The 18,826-nt window shown below is 32.5% G+C and overlaps 1 protein-coding gene and 1 long non-coding RNA gene across 2 annotated transcripts; both read right to left on the bottom strand.

Annotated features, from left to right (window-relative positions):
- Positions 1-1,595: 1,595 nt before the first annotated feature.
- Positions 1,596-18,761, bottom strand: LOC143067510 (N-alpha-acetyltransferase 30-like). Its single transcript, XM_076240830.1, has 4 exons — positions 18,094-18,761; positions 11,418-11,541; positions 5,618-5,673; positions 1,596-4,682 (listed from the first exon to the last, which is right to left on the bottom strand). Exons 1-4 carry the CDS (start codon positions 18,604-18,606, stop codon positions 4,545-4,547), a joined length of 831 nt encoding a protein of 276 aa, XP_076096945.1. The 5' UTR covers positions 18,607-18,761; the 3' UTR covers positions 1,596-4,544.
- Positions 11,700-18,084, bottom strand: LOC143067512 (uncharacterized). The gene is made up of 3 exons (XR_012975959.1): positions 16,207-18,084; positions 15,494-15,728; positions 11,700-13,702 (listed from the first exon to the last, which is right to left on the bottom strand). It is a non-coding gene; the product is annotated as an uncharacterized LOC143067512 (long non-coding RNA).
- Positions 18,762-18,826: the final 65 nt, after the last annotated feature.

Here is an 18,826-nt window from a genome sequence, read left to right as displayed (position 1 = left end):
TATTGAACTTGACCTTAATTTTGTTGTCAGTAACAACATATTAAAATTTTAAAAGCTTTGTTTGAACGGTTCATGAGTTAATGCACGGACAACATTTGGCTGCCGCCCAACCGCCGTACATCCCCAAATCAATAACTGACATTTTTGTCACAAAAATCCGGTTAAAAACTTAACTATAACCACTGAACCATGAAAAAGAGGTCGTCAGATGACAACTGCCAGTTGGACATGTACACTTTACAGTCCTTCCATACACTGAATATACTAGACCTATTTCCTTAAAGTATCCGAGATATGGACTTGACCACCAAAACTTAACCTTGTTCACTGATCCATGAAATGAGGTTGAGGTCAAGTGAAAACTGTCTGACAGACACCAAGGACCTTGCATGTACGCACATACCAAATATAGTTATCCTATAACTTATAATAAGAGAGAATTCAACATTACGAAAAATTAAGTAGTTACTGAACCATGAAAATGAGGTCAAGGACATTGGACATGTGACTGACGGAAACTTCGTAACATGAGGCATCTATATACAAAGTATGAAGCATCCTGGTCTTCTACCCTCTAAAATATAAAGCTTTTAAGAAGTACGGTAAGCTAACACCGCCATATCACTATCCATATGTCGAGCTTTCTGCGACGCAGGCTCAACAAAAACAGTGTATTAACTGGAGTAATTCAGATAATTTTAAGACAGCACAGGCACAGGCGTGCTTATTGGATTTATGAAAGACCGCACAAAGTAGTTTCTCTTTCATGTGTTCCTTTTCCTTTCTTGGAGTAACTAAAGACTAACGTATTTAATCCAGTAGTCTGCTTAAGACGTGCAATTGAAGTCTTGTGTCATTAGCTGAACCTACATTGTTTCTGCATTTTCAACAATAGCTATTCTCCAGACCACTACTTATGACTATAACTCACGAGGCTGATATCTTTTTTTGTTGATCTTGTATTGCTGATCACTATAATATTGTTTTCAGTTTCTAGGCTACTCGATGTTTTGCCTCCAAAAAACAAACATTGCTAAAACTGTAACTCAGGGTAAATAACTTTTACATGAAGTAGAGTTTCAATTTTGTCTTTGCTGACATATATTTCAGAATTTTGTTGTTTTTCTCTTTATCTATATTTTATGCCTATCCCATAGAAAATGTAACACACTGTTGACACAGATAACATAAAATTCAGATAAAAAGACAAACTGTTACTGATGCACAGCAACATGGCAAATTCATTCAAATTTGCTGGACCATGAACTTGTTGGCAGGGCATTGAAATGGTCGACAAAATGAGATGTACAGACAGTAATGTAACTTTAAAGAAAATAGAGTTGTCTATTGTAAGAAGTTCCCTATCAAACTAACTTAAGCAGAAAACTAAACATTGAAAATTGGTAATTAATTTAAAGTCAATAGACCATGAATTAAGGGACAGGGCCTCAAAATACTCGTCAAACATATATGATAGTGATAGTAATGCAAGTTTTTATGTTGGCCCAGTAGGTTCAAAGGAGATTTTGCAAAAAGGTATGCCCATAGCTCACTTGACCTGTTGTGTCAGTTGAACTAAAAAGTAAGAAACTTCATATATCATATCTCTCTTTATTTACAATTTTAATAACAGGGATTTCATCACAATGGTTATTACCTTAGAATTTTTATTGGAACCTAAATTAAACACTACCACTGTATGATCAGTATCCTGAGAAATTGCAATTAAACTTTAATTATTGAATTTCTAGTGTGTACCATTATATCACTGTATATCATATAATTTCAAAATGAGACATTTCCCAACAAAATCATAGCAGTTGTTCAATACCAAGTGTATTTCTAAATATGTTTTTATCAGGCTTCTAGTTTGTATGTATATTGTACATGGAGGGGATAGACCGAATTACATTCATTTATAATATGCAGGTTTTTTTGCCTAGATTAAACTTTCCAAGAAATATATACAAAACATGAATTCATAACAAAATACTGTAAAAGGAAAAGTTGCACTTTTATAAAGTCATTTTCACAAAATGCCTGAATGATGTAACAAAGATATGCGAGATGCATTATTCAACTCTATAACATTATATAGGGTGTTTCAAATGTAAACAGCAGGTAACAAATTTAGTGTAGAATTATACAAATTGTCTTTTTTATCTCTTAAAACCAGGTCATAATTATTTTATACAATGTTAATCTCACTGGATTTCATTACACATTTTATTTCTACCTGACATCTTGCACACTCAACTTAGAGTCAAGTTACGCATACATTATCCTTCTCATTTCTGCAAAGAACGAGAAGATAGAAAATTAAATTATAAAACAGGTCCTCTAAAAACTTACAAATAACATGACCACTCAATATACAAAAAGTATTTTCAATAATTCTAATTAAACAATTTAACATGACAGATCTTCTTCAATCATCATTCCTCATTTATTTCATCAGCGCGTCATTGATATTTTTATTTCATTTGTAAATCAGACTAAGACAATTTTCACCTTTTGATCTATGAGGAGGTTTGTCTGGTGTCAATAGAGTTAAATCCTGAACTGTAATGCTATCAACATATTTGCAACGGGGAAAAAATGCACTATCCCAGATATTGAAATGTTATACTCTCAATCAATCTCTTTGGGCATAAAGCTACTTTATAGAATATCTACCTTTACTTCATAAAAATAGCAAAAAATAAATCTATATCAGTATTCTAGACAATGTTAGAATGCATATACTTTTACCCTGAAAATATACAAAATTTCAATATCTTAAATGTCTGAAAATACACAAGCCAAATGTAGGATCCTTACCAGAGTTTAGAAAAAGCTAGAACTTGTATTAAACGATTTAAAGCATACAAAGCTGCATTTATACAACAAGGGAGAACAGTGACCTAAGCTTATTAGGTAGCTTTAAATTGTTTAACTTTACAACAGAATTCTATTGTATGACTATCTGCTGATATCAATATTAATGTCCAAATTCAGATAAAAAATCTACACGACCTAGTTCGATTGAAATTCGTTAAATGGGATGAAAAGCAGATTCAGGCTCTCCAATTGTGTTCCAACTTATTTTCATCACCACTTGACTGTTTAGTGAAGGGCACCATATTGAGCCTGAATAAATATTACTAAATGGACCTTTAAAGCAAAATCCAAGTACAGAGTTCACCGCTAAATATATCATCAGCAAGCAGTTGGTTTTGCTGAGTACACCATGGTGCTCAAACTCTAAGTGTTGACACAGAAATTTTAAACAAGTTGAAGGTACCATAAAATGATTATGTACAATTGTCTTAAAAGAACCTGAAATAACTGTTCAAGAAGCCATTCTCAATGTATAATAAAGACTCCTTATGGAAATATCTTGATTGTCAAATGGGGAATCATCTCTAAAGAATTGTGTGACAAAGTACTTTAAATTCTTTGTACCATTCAAAATCACATTTGGCTTATCATTGTTAGACTTCAGAGCAATGTAAAGACAAACTTGATGGTTATCATGAATAAGGTTCTATTAAAGCTCTTAACTACTGAAGTGCATGCTCTCTTTCAGAGGGTTTCATATTATAATTGTTGTCACTGCAAACATGTACATTTTTTTGTGATTCAGAAGTTAATAATATAGTTTACCTTGGTATAAAGTTGATATGATTGGGATTTTGTGTTCCCTTGTTTATTATATATCATGATATTTTTAGCAGTATTGAGAAATAGCTAGCAGTTTTTGTATTTTATTAAAGCTTGAAACAGGTTTTAATGTAAACTGTTATGACTGTATATAAGAATATTATCAAATTGAGTATATGGTTTCGACATTGATGGGTACCCTTTATTTCATATAAGGATCATCATCAGACCTGTTTGTTCACATTACTTTCAATTTACTGTTTATACATAGATAAATAGTTAAAAAGGATAAAAATTAATACACAAAATATCAAGAACTTAAATACTGGAAGGATGTTTGTTTTAAGAACACATTATATGACACTTTAAAAATATGAATGCATGCTTACTAATACAGTATGATTTCTTTAAAGCAAACCCAAGGATTACATCCTTTCTTAAGTATTACATATTATGTGAGTTGTTGAGAGCAGTTTTCTTAAGTTGAAAATTGATGTCTGATTATCTTCTTTAAAAGTTCAAATGATGTGACTCTGTTTCTGAGAGATCAAATTTTATTGCCTACATTTCAGCTTAAATTCCCCAAATATATATTATTATCTTGTGTAGAAAAGTGTTGTTCTTTCTAATTCCTCATGCATTTAAATACATGAAGGCATTTTTATTCCATTCAAAATACACAGTATTTTCTGCTTATTAATTACCACCTTCGATGTTTAAAACTCCTTTCTTATCTTATCAGAACAAAGTTACATTCTCAAACCAATATTCATATTTTTTCATCATCTGCAGATGACAACACTTTGTCCTTATCACATCTTAAAAATTATCTATATGTACAAACAAAAATAATTTAATTCTTCATATACTCAACAACAACACTCTAAAAAGGATAGTAAAATTCACCGTAACCATAACTTCAAACGTAATGCGTCAACACCATTCAAATAATAACGGAATAGACGTTTGTCTCGTACAAAACCTAAATTTTCATATAAATTCAGGGCAGCTTTATTAGTAATCTCGGTCTCCAAAACAACCTGAAAATATAAAATATCAAACATTAAAAAAATATTCATAATTTTTTTCATATGAACAATATGGTGATTATTGCTGGCTATGCATGGTTCATTTGAGAGATATTTAGGAATCATTTTAAGATGAATTAAAGGAGAACAGATTGCAAACTTGATCTGCAGTTTGTCACAGCTAAACAACATTGAACATATAAAATGTAGGTATAACTTAAGGCAGAAATGCTTTCAGGTACAGTGTTTTCTCTAAAATAAGGAGTAAGCTTAAATATAAATTTCATAAAAATTTAACAAGAAATCCATGTGAGACTTTGCAAAGCAATTTTCCATAAATCTAAGTTTCAAAGGGACATAGTTCCTGTACAAATAAGTTTTGAAATAACTGATAGTCACCGTTTTTTGTACTCGCCCAAGACATTACTGATATAAACCTTAGATTTAAATTTCATAAAATCATACAAGAAATGTATGTAGATTAGCTAGAGAGTGCTTCACAATGCAATTGTCCATGAATGTTTTATTTTGAAAAAGAAACAACTATTAAAGTAGATATGTACTGATTTTTAACTTCTTGGAGACATAACTGATACAAATATCATAAAATTCACATTAGTAATGTAGGCTTGAGAGCACTTACAATGCAATTTTCTATTTACATTTATTTCCAATGGTCATAACTCCTTTAAAATTAGTTGATTGTCTCTGATTTTAGAACTTTCAGAAACATTGATAATATAAACCTTTAATTTAAATTTCAGAAGCTGAAATACATGTGGAAGTGATTTTTACATACAGACTGACCCACAGAAGCATGCCTGGTATTTCTATGTCCCCTGAAGGGCATAACATACATTATGTAACAAAGTAAGCATACACACGTCGAAGATGATGATAAAATAGATTTGAGGTAAACATTAGCATGCAGTAGTCCACATACTTACTTCATCACAGTCATCAGCTATCATGGCTTTGATTGCTTTACGAACTAAATGAGAACCTACAAATATTAAATTAAATAAACAATTATATACTTTGTAATACAATACTTAACTTGATTCATGATTTAAGATAAATGGTACATTTGTATTTTGATTTAAAAATAAGTAATTTGAAAAGTTTTGTTCTTAAATTCTAAACTATACTATAATTGTCACAATCACGACAATACAAGCTTCTAAGACTAACACATTTTCTGTTAGAATAAAATCATGTATGAGTATCAAGTTTCATGAACATAACAAAGATTGCTGTCAGATCATCTGGTACCAACTATAAATATATCAGTATTGACAGTAAATTTATGAATAATGAGGTACCACTGCTTTTATCATAGTGAAAGCAATGTTATTTCGTTGAAAATCCAGATATTAAAAACTAGAGGCTCTCAAGAGCCTGTGTCGCTCACCTTGGTGCATATTAAACAATGAACACAGATAAATTCATGACAAAATTGTGTTTTGGTGATTGTGATGTGTTTGTAGATCTTACTTTACTGAACATTCTTGTTGCTACAATTATCTCTATCTATAATGAACTTGGCCCAGTAATTACAGTAGAAAATATTTTCTAAAAATTTACAAAAATTTATGAAAATTGTTAAAAAATTACTATAAAGGGCAAAAACTCCTTAAGGGGTCAACTGATAATTTTGGTCATGAAAATTGTTGACTTATTTGTAGATCTTACTTTGCTGAACATTATTGCTGTTTATTTCTATCTATAATAATATTCAAGATAATAACCAACCAGATGCTCCGCAGAGAGCAGCTTTATACGACCGCAGAGGTTGAACCCTGAACGGTTGGGGCAAGTATGGACACAACATTCAAGCTGGATTCAGCTCTAAATTTGGATTGTGATTAAATAGTTGACACAGCCTAGGTTTCTGACACCAAATGAACGTGGTCTAATGAACTTAAAATTTTTGTTTTGCCTTTGAGCAATTCACTATGCTGTTGAATATTAATCCTCTCAAAAACATGTTTGAAGAAGTTTTCTTTTTATTTATGAAATCTGAAATGAGAAAAATTGAACCCCCCCCCCAATTTTTTTTCACATCCCCTTTCCCTTCTTCCAAAACTGATCTCAATTCAAATTTCTAATGGAGTTTGCAACAATAACTTCTCATTTAAATATATCATAAAATATTAAAATGTAAAATAAAGTGCTTGTTATCACTGAATGGTAAAGATTGTTTTAATTTATCAGTTGGTAGTAAAAGTGAATATACATTGTATATTGTATAAAACAATGATTTAAGTTGATTCAACTACTATTCTGGACAAAGAAAGATAACTCCAATTGAAAATTTCTTGCTATTGCACAATATTGTGCAATTAGATATTTCATGCTATTGCGCAATACTGTGCAATTCAAAATATTTGCTATTGCACAATACTGTGCAATTGAAGATTTCTTGCTATTGCGCAATAGTGGCAATTGAAAATTTCTTGCTATTGCACAATACTGTGCAATTGAAGATTTCTTGCTATTGCTGAATACTGTGCAATTGAAAATTTCTTTCTTGCTATTGCACAATACTTTATATAATAATTTCGGATCCTGATTTGAACCAACTTGAAAACTGGGCCATAATAAAAAATCTTAAGTACATGTTTAGATTCAGCATATCAAAAAAGCCCAAGAATTCAATTTTTGTTAAAATCAAACTTAGTTTAATATTGGACCCTTTGGACTTTAATGTAGACCAATTTGAAAACGGGACCAAAAATTAAGAATCTACATACACAGTTAGATTTGGCATATCAAAGAACCCCAATTATTCAATTTTTGATGATATCAAACAAAGTTTAATTTTGGACCCCGATTTATACCAACCTGAAAACTGGGCCAATAATAAAAAATCTAAGTACATTTTTAGATTCAGCATATCAAAGAACCCCAAGGATTCAATTTTTGTTAAAATCAAACTAAGTTTAATTTTGGACAATTTGGACCTTAATGTAGACCAATTTGAAAACGGGACCAAAAATTAAGAATCTACATACACAGTTAGATTTGGCATATCAAAGAACCCAAATTATTCAATTTTTGATGAAATCAAACAAAGTTCAATTTTTGATGAAATCAAACAAAGTTCAATTTTGGACCCTTTGAACCCCTGATTCCTAAACTGTTGGGACCAAAACTCCCAATATCAAAGCCAACCTTCTTTTTATGGTTATAAACCTTGCGTTTAAATTTCATAGATTTCTATTTACTTGTACTAAAGTAATGATGCGAAAACCAAGAATAATGCTTATTTGGCCCCTTTTTGGCCCCTGATTCCTAAACTGTTGGGACCTCAACTCCCAAAATCAATCTCAACCTTCCTTTTGTGGTCATAAACCTTGTGTTTAAATTTCATTGATTTCTATTTACTTATACAAAAGTAATTGTGCGAAAACCAAGAATAATGCTTAATTGGGCCCTTTTTTGGCCCCTAATTCCTAAACTGTTGGAACTAAAACTCCCAAAATCAATCCCAACCTTCCTTTTGTGGTCATAAACCTTGTGTCAAAATTTCATAGATTTCTATTTACTTAAACTAAAGTTATAGTGCGAAAACCAAGAAAATGCTTATTTGGGCCCTTTTTGGCCCCTAATTCCTAAAATGTTGGGACCAAAACTCCCAAAATCAATCCCAACCTTCCTTTTGTGGTCTTAAACCTTGTGTTAAAATTTCATAGATTTCTTACTAAAGTTAGAGTGCGAAAACTAAAAGTAAATGGACGACGACGCCAACATCATACAATATACGACCAAAAAATTTTCAATTTTTGCGGTCGTATAAAAACCAAGAAAAATGCTTATTTGGGCCCCTTTTTGGCCCTTAATTCCTAAACTGTTGGGACCTCAACTCCCAAAATCAATCCCAACCTTCCTTTTGTGGTCATAAACCTTGTGTTTAAATTTCATTGATTTCTATTTACTTATACTAAAGTTATTGTGCGAAAACCAAGAATAATGCTTATTTGGGCCCTTTTTGGCCCCTAATTCCTAAATTGTTGGGACCAAAACTCCCAAAATCATTCCAACCTTCCTTTTGTGGTCATAAACCTGGTGTCAAAATTTCATAGATTTCTATTTACTTAAACTAAAGTTATAGTGCGAAAACCAAGAAAATGCTTATTTGGGCCCTTTTTTGGCCCCTAATTCATAAACTGTTGGGACCAAACTCCCAAAATCAAATTGACAATCCCAACCTTCCTTATATGGTCATAAACCTTAAAATTTCATAGATTTCTATTTACTTATACTAAAGTTATAGTGTGAAAACCAAATGTCTTTGGACGACGACGCAGCCAACGTGATACCAATATACGACCAAAAATTTTCAATTTTTGCGGTCGTATAAAAACTGCAAAATTTCCTTAAAATTACTAATTCAGGGGCAGCAACCCAACAACGGTTTGTCTGTTTTGTCTGAAAATTTCAGGGCAGATAGATCTTGACCTGTTATACAATTTAACCTCCAGTCAGATTTGCTCTAAATGCTTTGGTTTCAGAGTTATAAGCCAAAATCTACATTTTATCCCTATGTTCTATAATTAGCCATGGGGGCCATCTTGGTTGGTTGGCAGGGTCACGCCACAATTTTTTTAAACTAGATACCCCAATGATGATTGTGGCCAAGTTTGGTAAAATTTGGCCCGGTAGTTTCAAGGAAGAAGATTTTTTAAAAGAATACTAAAATTTTAGAAAAATGGTTAACAAGAGGCTGTCACAACGACAGCAAACCGGATTTATTAACATTTATTTGTGTACTGGCAATATCACAAGAACCATTACTGATGAATGGTGAAAGTGAAAATCGTCAATATCAAATTTGACCTCTATTTTGTCATCAGTATCAACATATTAAAATTTGAAAAGCTTAGACTGAATGGTTCATGAGTAAATGCAACAACGTGAATGGAAACGCCATTTTACGATCTTTCAAGAACCATAACTCCTGAACGGTAAAAGTCAAAATCGTCATTATTAAACTTGACCTCTATTTTGTCATCAGTAACAACATATTAAAATTTCAAAAGCTTTGGTTGAATGGTTCATGAGAAAATGCACGGACACGACGGGAAACACCATTTTTCAATCTTTCAAGAACCATAACTCCTGAACGGTAAAAGTCAAAATCGTCATTATTGAACGTGACCTCCATTTTGTCATCAGTAACAGCATATTAAAATTTCGGAAGCTTTGATAGAACAGTTCATGCATAAATGCACGGACACGACTGGAAACTCCATTTTTCAATCTTTCAAGAACAATAACTCCTGAACGGTAAAAGTCAAAATCGTCATTATTAAACTTGACCTCCATTCTGTCATCAGTAACAACATATTAAAATTTGGGAAGCTTTGGTAGAACAGTTCATGCGTAAATGCACGAACAAGACTGGAAACTCCATTTTTCAATCTTTCAAGAACCATAACTCCTGAACGGTAAAAGTCAAAATTGCCATTATTGAACTTGACCTTCGTATAGTTGTCAGTAATAACATATTAAAATTTAAAAAGCTTTGGTTGAACGGTTCATGAGTTAATGCACGGACAACATTTGATTGCCGCCCGCCCGGCCGCCCGCCATCCCCAAATCAATAACCGACATTTCTGTCACAAAAATCCGGTTAAAAATTGACTATAAAGAACAATAACTCCTTAAGGGGTAAACTGATAATTTTGGTCATGTTGACTTATTTGTAGATCTTACTTTGCTGAACATTATTGCTGTGTACAGTTTATCTCTATCTATAATAATATTCAAGATAATAACCCATAACTGCAAAATTTCCTTAAAATTACTAATTTGGGGGCAGCAACCCAACAAGGGGTTGTCCTATTTGTCTGAAAATTTCAGGTCAGATAGAAATTGACCTAATAGACAATTTTACCACATGTGAGATTTGCTCTAAATGCTTTGGTTTCAGAGTTGAAAGCCAAAATCTACATTTTACCCCTATGTTCTATTTATAGCCATGGCGGCCATCTTGGTTGGTTGGCAGGGTCAAGCCACACATTTTTTAAACTAGATACCCCAATGATGATTATGGCCAAGTTTGGTTAAATTTGGCCCTGTAGTTTCAGGAGAAGATTTTTGTAAAAGTTTACAGACGACGGACGAGGGACGACGGACGACAAGTGATGCGAAAAGCTCACTTGACCTTTCAGGTCAGGTAAGCTACAAAACACTGATTTAAATTATTAAATCTTTACAAGTTTTTTAACAAAAATATCCTAATACATGTATGAAAAGTCTTTTATACTAGTTTACTTCTCTAACCAAACTGATTATGACATCTAAATTTAAGACAAGAATTTTTAGGATGACTTTACCCTTTTTATATGCAGTGACAGTATAAAGCTTTGCTACATTTGTACTTATGCATACATGTTCATTTTTTATATAAATAAGGCCCTTACTTTTCTCGTTTGAATTGTTTTACATTGTCTTATCGGGGCCTTTTATAGCCGACTATGCGGTATGGGCTTTGCTCATTGTTGAAGGCCGTACGGTGACCTATAGTTGTTAATGTCTGTGGCATTTTGGTCTCTTGTGGACAGTTGTCTCATTGGCAATCATACCACATCTTCTTTTTTATATGTACATGTAAATGCATTTTCCATAAATGTCACTATATTTCTATAGAAATATAATATGAATATAACAGACATTTTTGTAGATTCTTGAGACTACCTTTATACTAATGGCTTTATCTTTTTGTTTATACTACAGAATTACCTATTTTTCTTCTCCTATAGTCTGAATCTACAGCTAACATGGCAATATATCCTCTTCGTACCATCTTTTTATGCATATCTAATTTACAAACTATAGCACCTACACATTTCCCTTCATCCACTGCCTGAAAAATTATAACAAAATTATAATAAAGATAGAAACAAAAATTCAAACATATTTGTTTCATTTTGTATTGAACTTTAATAACAATATTAATCTACATACATGTACATGTATTAACATGTTTAACCCCCCCCCCCCCCTCACACATTTTTGCACCTGTCCCAAGACAGTTTCTTGTGTATAATTTGAAGTTAAGTATGACGTCCATTATCATTGAACTAGTATAGATATTTGCTTGGGGGCCAGCTGAAGGACACCTCCGGGTGCAGGAGTTTCTCGCTGTATTGAAGACCTCTTGCTGTTTTGTGAACGCTATGAACAATTACGAAACAACATTATTTAATGATATCCGAGATAAGTATAACATAGACTTAACTACGCTACCAGTGAACATCAAATTAAAACATTTATTTTGTAATTACAGCAAGCTTGTTTCTAACTTTATTTTGAACTGTTTTACCATCAGACAATCTGTGATCAACTGATAACGTGCCTTGTTATAATTTGCGTGTAAATTTGAACTATATTTATTTATTTATCTTATTTTCAATAATGATACACAATGTACAGTGCATCATAAAGCCTATTTGGCTGGCTGAAAATTACTTGTATATATGATGAAGACTCAGGTAAATGTCAATTTCAACTCTTTGGTATCCAAATTTTTATCCTCCAACGTTGTAAAAAATTTAATGTGCAATTTATTTATACCCGTCAGATAATACAAAATATGTTGGATTGCAAATTCTCAAAACTCAGATTTATCTTTTTTGACGACCATGACAAGAACCCATTAGAAGCAATACAATAATGGAGCTCTTGCATATTTTTTCTCTAACTAAATTAGAATGCATTACTAACAACTTGGTTGCTGATGAAATTTAAATCTGATTAAAAGAAAAAAAAAATCTGTGACAAGATACCAAAAGATACCAAATTGGGTCAACTTCAGAAATTTAACCGATTCAAAAACTCTACAATTAAAAACAAATCCAACAATTCAACAACACTTCTCTTCTTCATTATTTTAAGACCTGTTTTGTTAAAAACATTTGTAGTAAAATTCAGTAAGATACACAAACCATGAACAAATTTCCAGAACATCATCAATTTTTCATCAATTTTTTTTAAATAGTAGAGGAGGTAATCTTATTATGAATGTGTCTTTTTCTTCATAAGCTACAATATAATGTGTTATTGTGTATATTATCCAATTAATGGCAAGGTAGACAGTACATGATAGTTACATGAGCTTCACCACAGCTTTTATGTATGGTGCAACATTGTTATTGACGATTTACAAAACGGTTCTTTTATGCATTTATATCTATACATATGGGCAGGAATTGGTGTCAAAACCTGAATTTGGAAGGCAATTAGATAAACCACTAAGACAGGAACATGTGTTCTAAGTGTCAAGTTATATATGACAATAAACTCACCCGAAACTAAAACCACCAAAAACTATATCCTGATTTGTGAAAGATGGAAAAACGACCCAACATACAAAAAAAAGGGCAACATGATATATTTCCACATGGAGCATATGATGATAAAACAAATATTTGCATTGTTGAATCCACGTTATTAGTTTGGTTGTTCTTAAACATGTGAAAAACTTAGTTGGATGCCAAATTTGAAGTATACCCGACTTCGAGTGAGTACAATACTTGGAGCCTCAATCGGTGACTAGTGGTGCCAAAAAAAACCCAACTTAATTCTTCCCATCATCTTCTTCATAAACTACCTTGACCTAACACATTAACCTGATCTTTGGTGAACTGACGGACAGATGCATAGATTCGAAAACATTATGCCATCTACTAAGGTAGTTGGCACCATAATAAGTTCTAAAACTTCCACATAATGTTTTTTTCTCTTTGGGTTAAGCCCAAAAACTAATTTTATAATCTAACAAATTTTCTACCAAATAAAGTTGCCGCATTTCAAAATCTGAAATCAATGAAAAATGAATAATGTGATAAAACTTTATTAAGTTTATAAAAAAAAACGGGATTTCAATCCCCTGGAATAAACCAAAACAGGGTGTCCAAAACAGTAATGTCAACAGTGGACACAGTATATTCTTCCAGTGACCATACATCTTTCCACCTCTTGAATTACTGGACCGACACAAAGCCTGCATTTTCTTAATCAATGATCTGAAAATATAAAAGTAATCAAAATTTAAGTGCAAATTTTTTCAGTTACTTTCTGAGCTAAACAGTACACTAGCAACTTCAGCATGTGGAAAATATCTGCATTAAAAATGGAACAATGAATGTTATGTTTCCAGTAAGGTTTTTAAACCTGTTTGGACAATATTGATGTAGACTTATTAATTTCAAGAACTGTAAATCAACTTAACCCACATTTGAATAGTTATTTTGATGTTTACAGGAAAATATCATTCATGTAAGACTTTCACCGAAAACATAATGCCCTTCTACTAACAAAGGCAGCAATACATTTTTTTGGTTTAGCTTATCCCTTCCAAAATCTTGTCTTTTTGACTCTTTGTTTGCCATTATCAACTTATATATTATAGCATTTGTACACTTTTGAACAAGAATAGTAAAACCTTCCTACCTGTCTGTCTGAGTAAGGTGAGGGTAAAATATGTGGCAGTGTTTGTAATTGAACAAATTAAGATGAACTGGAAAACTTAAAGAATTTCATCTGGATTCCAGAGATGCAAACAGTTTTTTTTTCCTGTCAGACAATGGGGCCTACAGGGTACCAAGTTTTGCCAGACCCATCAAATTTCTGCCAGACCCATATTTTCACTCAAAAATCAAATGAAATTATGCTATTGAACAAACGTTAATTTTGATTTTGTTGATATTATTATTTTAAAATAACCTGTGATTCATAACAATTGTAGTTTATTGAATAATACATTACATAATATTGATCTGATTAAAAGTTATTCTTCACAAGAGTACTTGGAAACAAGATAGTCATTGGTAGTTTCATTCTGTTCAAATTCAAAATCTGACTCATAGTCGTACAAAGACCGCTTTACAGCTTTATCAACTTGAATAGGTGACAGGTTTGGTCTTTTACCGGGTTTCGACCCACTTACAAATTTTATCGGCCATGACATATTTCCTGAACTTATCAACTATGCTTATAGACCTCCTTCCTAGAGAGCGAATTTCTAAAACAAAAAACATGACGGAAATACGGAGAATTGTTCGGGGCGAGATGGACAAGGTACGAAAGACTATTACTGGGGGGAAATACTGGTTCCCGGAGTTAGAAAATGCGGGGGAACAGGACATTTACTTTTATTAAAGATGATCGCAATTTTATAAACAAAATACTCTGCCGGGGCCGACGGGGATTTCAGTTTTGGCGGACCCAAGCGGACTTAAACTCGCTACATTGAAGACCCATTGGTTGCCTTCGGCTGTTGTTTGCTCTGTGGTCGGGTGGTTGTCGCTTTGACATATTCACCATTTCCTTTCTCAATTTTATTAAATATTGCCGGCCATCAGGTCCTGCACAGCTACGAGTTTTGCCGGACCTGCATAAATTCTGCCCCTTAGGTCCGACGGGTCCGACGATTAGTTGCATCTCTGGGATTCTATAATATTATCACCAAAGGAGAAAAACAACACAAAACATACTGACAGTGATTCCATTTGAACAAGTTGCCCAATGTTGTGGAAAGCATACATACATGTACCGCCATGCACAATGAAAACTTTTCAAAGAATCGGCAAACAGGAAGTTGGTATCTGAAAAGTGCTCACACATTACAATTTATTACTGTTAAGCTGGTGGCCAAGTATGAAGAAATTCATGCCATTTTGCAAATTCATATTGAAGTGTGTGACACCAATATTTGACCCACGTTGACAAACAGACAGACAAGGTGATTGCAATTTAGTCCCTTACTCTATCGAGCGGGAGTATAAAAATAATATTCAGGCTATATATATACATACAACTCTGACTTGTGAATCCCTTCTTTGTTACATGTAGGTGTTATTTTTATTTCTTTTCCTCTTGAGTGACTTGCTCTGATCTCTTGACACACTATCTTATTTTCTTATCGAAGATCACATGATTTTCTGTCATCTGTAAAGACTCTTCATCCATCTCTGTCTTGTCTTCTGTGTCTAATGCCCATCTGTTGTCATGGTTGTACATTCATCATCTCTTAAAGGTATCTTTTGGTGGCTGAAATTGAGTGTAAAACATGAATAAAAATCTGACGTGACATGATACGATTAATGGCAACTCCCAAGACTTATGTTATGTTGTTTATGTTGTTTACACTAAAAACTTCATGATTCTTAATAATAATAATAAAAAAACAATTGTGAAAGACAATTTGGACATAAAATTTCATGGAAATTAATTATTCCGCTTGATTTATAGAAACTTCACAGTATTTTAGACAAAAGACTTGACGTATGTGAACTCTTGTCATGTTGTTCCTGTTTTCATGAAATACAGTAACATCTTTGAATTTTAAAACTTTTTGTACTAAATAAATAGATAAAATAAATAACATCTTTGTTTTGTATATGTTTGTATGTAGGTCAACATGTCAATTCAAATATTTACCGACTGCGTTACAGGATGCAATTAAAAAAGAACTCCTATGACATAATTTTTAACATGTAGTTCACACTATTGAAAATACAAAAAATACTTGAATTCTGTTGATACACATTTGTATTTATTACAATACTACAAGAGCCAGGTGAAATGGAATGCAAGTGTTCAGTCTGTTAACATTTCTCATGCAAACATGTAATGGAAGCGATGTAAATGGTTTCTTTAAAAATGCCTGAATATCAATGAAAAAAAGAAACCACCTATAGTTGCTTCAAGTAACGCCATAAAATTAAATATAATATCACTATTTACGGATGCATTTTTAATGGGTCACAATTTTATATCTACAATTTAATAAATGAGAAACAAACATTGATGTATAGACTAAGCCCACTAATTTATAGCAGAACTATGTAGAACTGTTATGCGGATGCGACGGATCCAATGTACGATCACATTTTAAAATGACGAATATCATTTTTGCAAGATTTCATTTTGATCCGGAATTTGTAAAGATGTAATCTATTATAATTAACCCTGCTCGTAATCTATCTCAGGATTTGATTTGTTTTGTATTTCCACCATTTTATTGGGTAAGACTATATAATAAATATAAATATTCATCAATACTAGGAAACGAAATGCTAATATACTTACTGTGTTTATATTTATCCTAAATCTGCTTCCATTTAAATTCTGAATCACCTGTGCGATTTCTACCGGAAGTCCGATAAAGTAGTTTAAAAATTGAAAAAGATGTTAAAAATTACAATTTTGTATCGTTACTTTGTAACGCCCGTTATCGACTCCTAAAATGACGATCTTAATTTCAATAAAATTAGAGAAATTTAAAAAATGGAACTTAACATGAAATTGTAGATCTCACGAGAATGTGATGTATTGAGGTTCCCAATCGGATTCATCAACGCAACACGAACAATTTGGCATTCAAAATACTGTTACGTTTTCGGAGTCGAAAGTAACGCGAACAAAAACTTCTTTTGAAGTAAATCGGTAAAAAATGTAAGTGAGCACTTATTTCTATTATAATAAGTCACAAATTACACAAATCATACGACCTTCATACAAGTTCTCTTATTTGCGTGTGTATGTAAACCTTTAGCGTTACGGCCCTTCGGATACGAAAAAAATGCGAAGAGTCGACTAACAAAATCGGCAATTTAATATAAAAAATGAAAACAATATTTTATTTAGTCATAAGCAAATTAATTTTAGACAAAAAACACTTTCTGTAAAATAATAATCTTACACAAATGTAATGTAAATTTCACATATCTTTTCAAATCTACATAGTTTAGGTGTGACTAGGAACCGATGACATTTACCTGAGTCTTCATCATATATGAATGCAATTTTTGTTATAATTCAGGTTGCACTTTAATATTAAAATATTTTATTCTATTCTATTGGTGACCTTCTGCTGTTGTCTGTTCTATGGCCAGGTTGTTGTCTCTTAAACAAATTCCCCATTTCCATTTTCAATTTTCAAGTTAAAATTGAGAAAGGAAATGGGGAATGTGTCAAAGCGACAACAACCTGACCATAGAGCAAGCCACCAATGGGTCTTCAATGTATGTATGTTTAAGATGCTGATCAGTGATGCACATGTTGTATGACAATGTACAAGATGGTGCATGTTTCTTAATCTCCTTATTCAAGAGTTGTTCAATTTAAAAAATGTAGTGTTAGCAGCATTTCTGTGACTGAATTAGTGTTGTGGTACAATGTATCTACAGTATTGCATGTGTACCAAGTTTATTTGTTTGTGATTCAGGTCATTTATCAGAACTATCACACTATTATCGGTCAACATTTACTGGATGTTAAGCATCCAACAATCAATCAATCAATATATTAATAGTTTTCTAGCAATTGATTTCAAACTGTAGTGTTGTAGGTTCCTCTATTTTGGGTTATTTAGCATACTGGCTATATTTGGCGTCTATTTTCATCAACTCACCAGAAAACAAAGCTTTGGCCAGTTATGTATAAAATATCTATAGGTATAAATAGAATATGGTTCAGACAAGTCTTTAGTTATGAGTCTCATTATATCTGGCATCTGAAGTTCTGATTCATAAACAATATAATGTATTCCATCTATCATGTCATTCTCTGGTTCCTCCTGTTCACTTTTTTTAAGTTCCAACTGATTGAATGATTTGCACATGGAAGACTCATTGTCCTGAAAAGTATGGCTACTGACATCTACCTCATCGACATCATGAATTCCAGAACATGGACAGTGGTGAGGTGAATCTGCAACGGATTTTGCATGTCTTACAAGCCCATTTTCATGTTTATGTCTTATTTTACCATTGGGTACCTTTGAATCATGATTAACGCAGTAAGAATCGTTTAATGGGTCACTTTCAACAGAAATGTTATCATGTTTCAGTAAATTATCTATCTGAGGTTTGATTGGAAAGCTGCTTCCTGAATCAGTTATCACTGAGCATATTTCTTCAGACATTTTACAGAGATAGTTTGAACCAATGCATTTTGAAAAGTGTCTAAATCAGGGTAATTTCGTCTTGCTACATCTCAGTTTTCAGCTAAGAAGACACCTGTTTGCTATTTTGTCAGAACAGGTGCTTCCATGTTGCTGTGGACTATATACTTCCGGTGAAGTTGTTACGCCAACTTTTCCCAAAACATTTCTTTTAGTTTTGCTCAATATCTAAAATTATTTC

Source organism: Mytilus galloprovincialis, chromosome 3 (genome assembly GCF_965363235.1).
Source record: "Mytilus galloprovincialis chromosome 3, xbMytGall1.hap1.1, whole genome shotgun sequence".
Classification (NCBI taxonomy): domain Eukaryota; kingdom Metazoa; phylum Mollusca; class Bivalvia; order Mytilida; family Mytilidae; genus Mytilus; species Mytilus galloprovincialis.
Note: the sequence above shows the minus strand (reverse complement) of the source record. Positions and strands in the feature narration are given on the sequence as shown.

Excerpts from the sequence above, each read along its gene's own strand:
- LOC143067510 (XM_076240830.1), bottom strand. The coding sequence starts at position 18,606 with ATGTCTGAAGAAATATGCTCAGTGATAACTGATTCAGGAAGCAGCTTT. Across the intron at positions 11,542-18,093 it reads GGCCAAAGCTTTGTTTTCTG|GCAGTGGATGAAGGGAAATG; the intron begins GTGAGTTGATGA and ends ATAATTTTTCAG. Across the intron at positions 4,683-5,617 it reads TAGCTGATGACTGTGATGAA|GTTGTTTTGGAGACCGAGAT; the intron begins GTAAGTATGTGG and ends TTATATTTTCAG.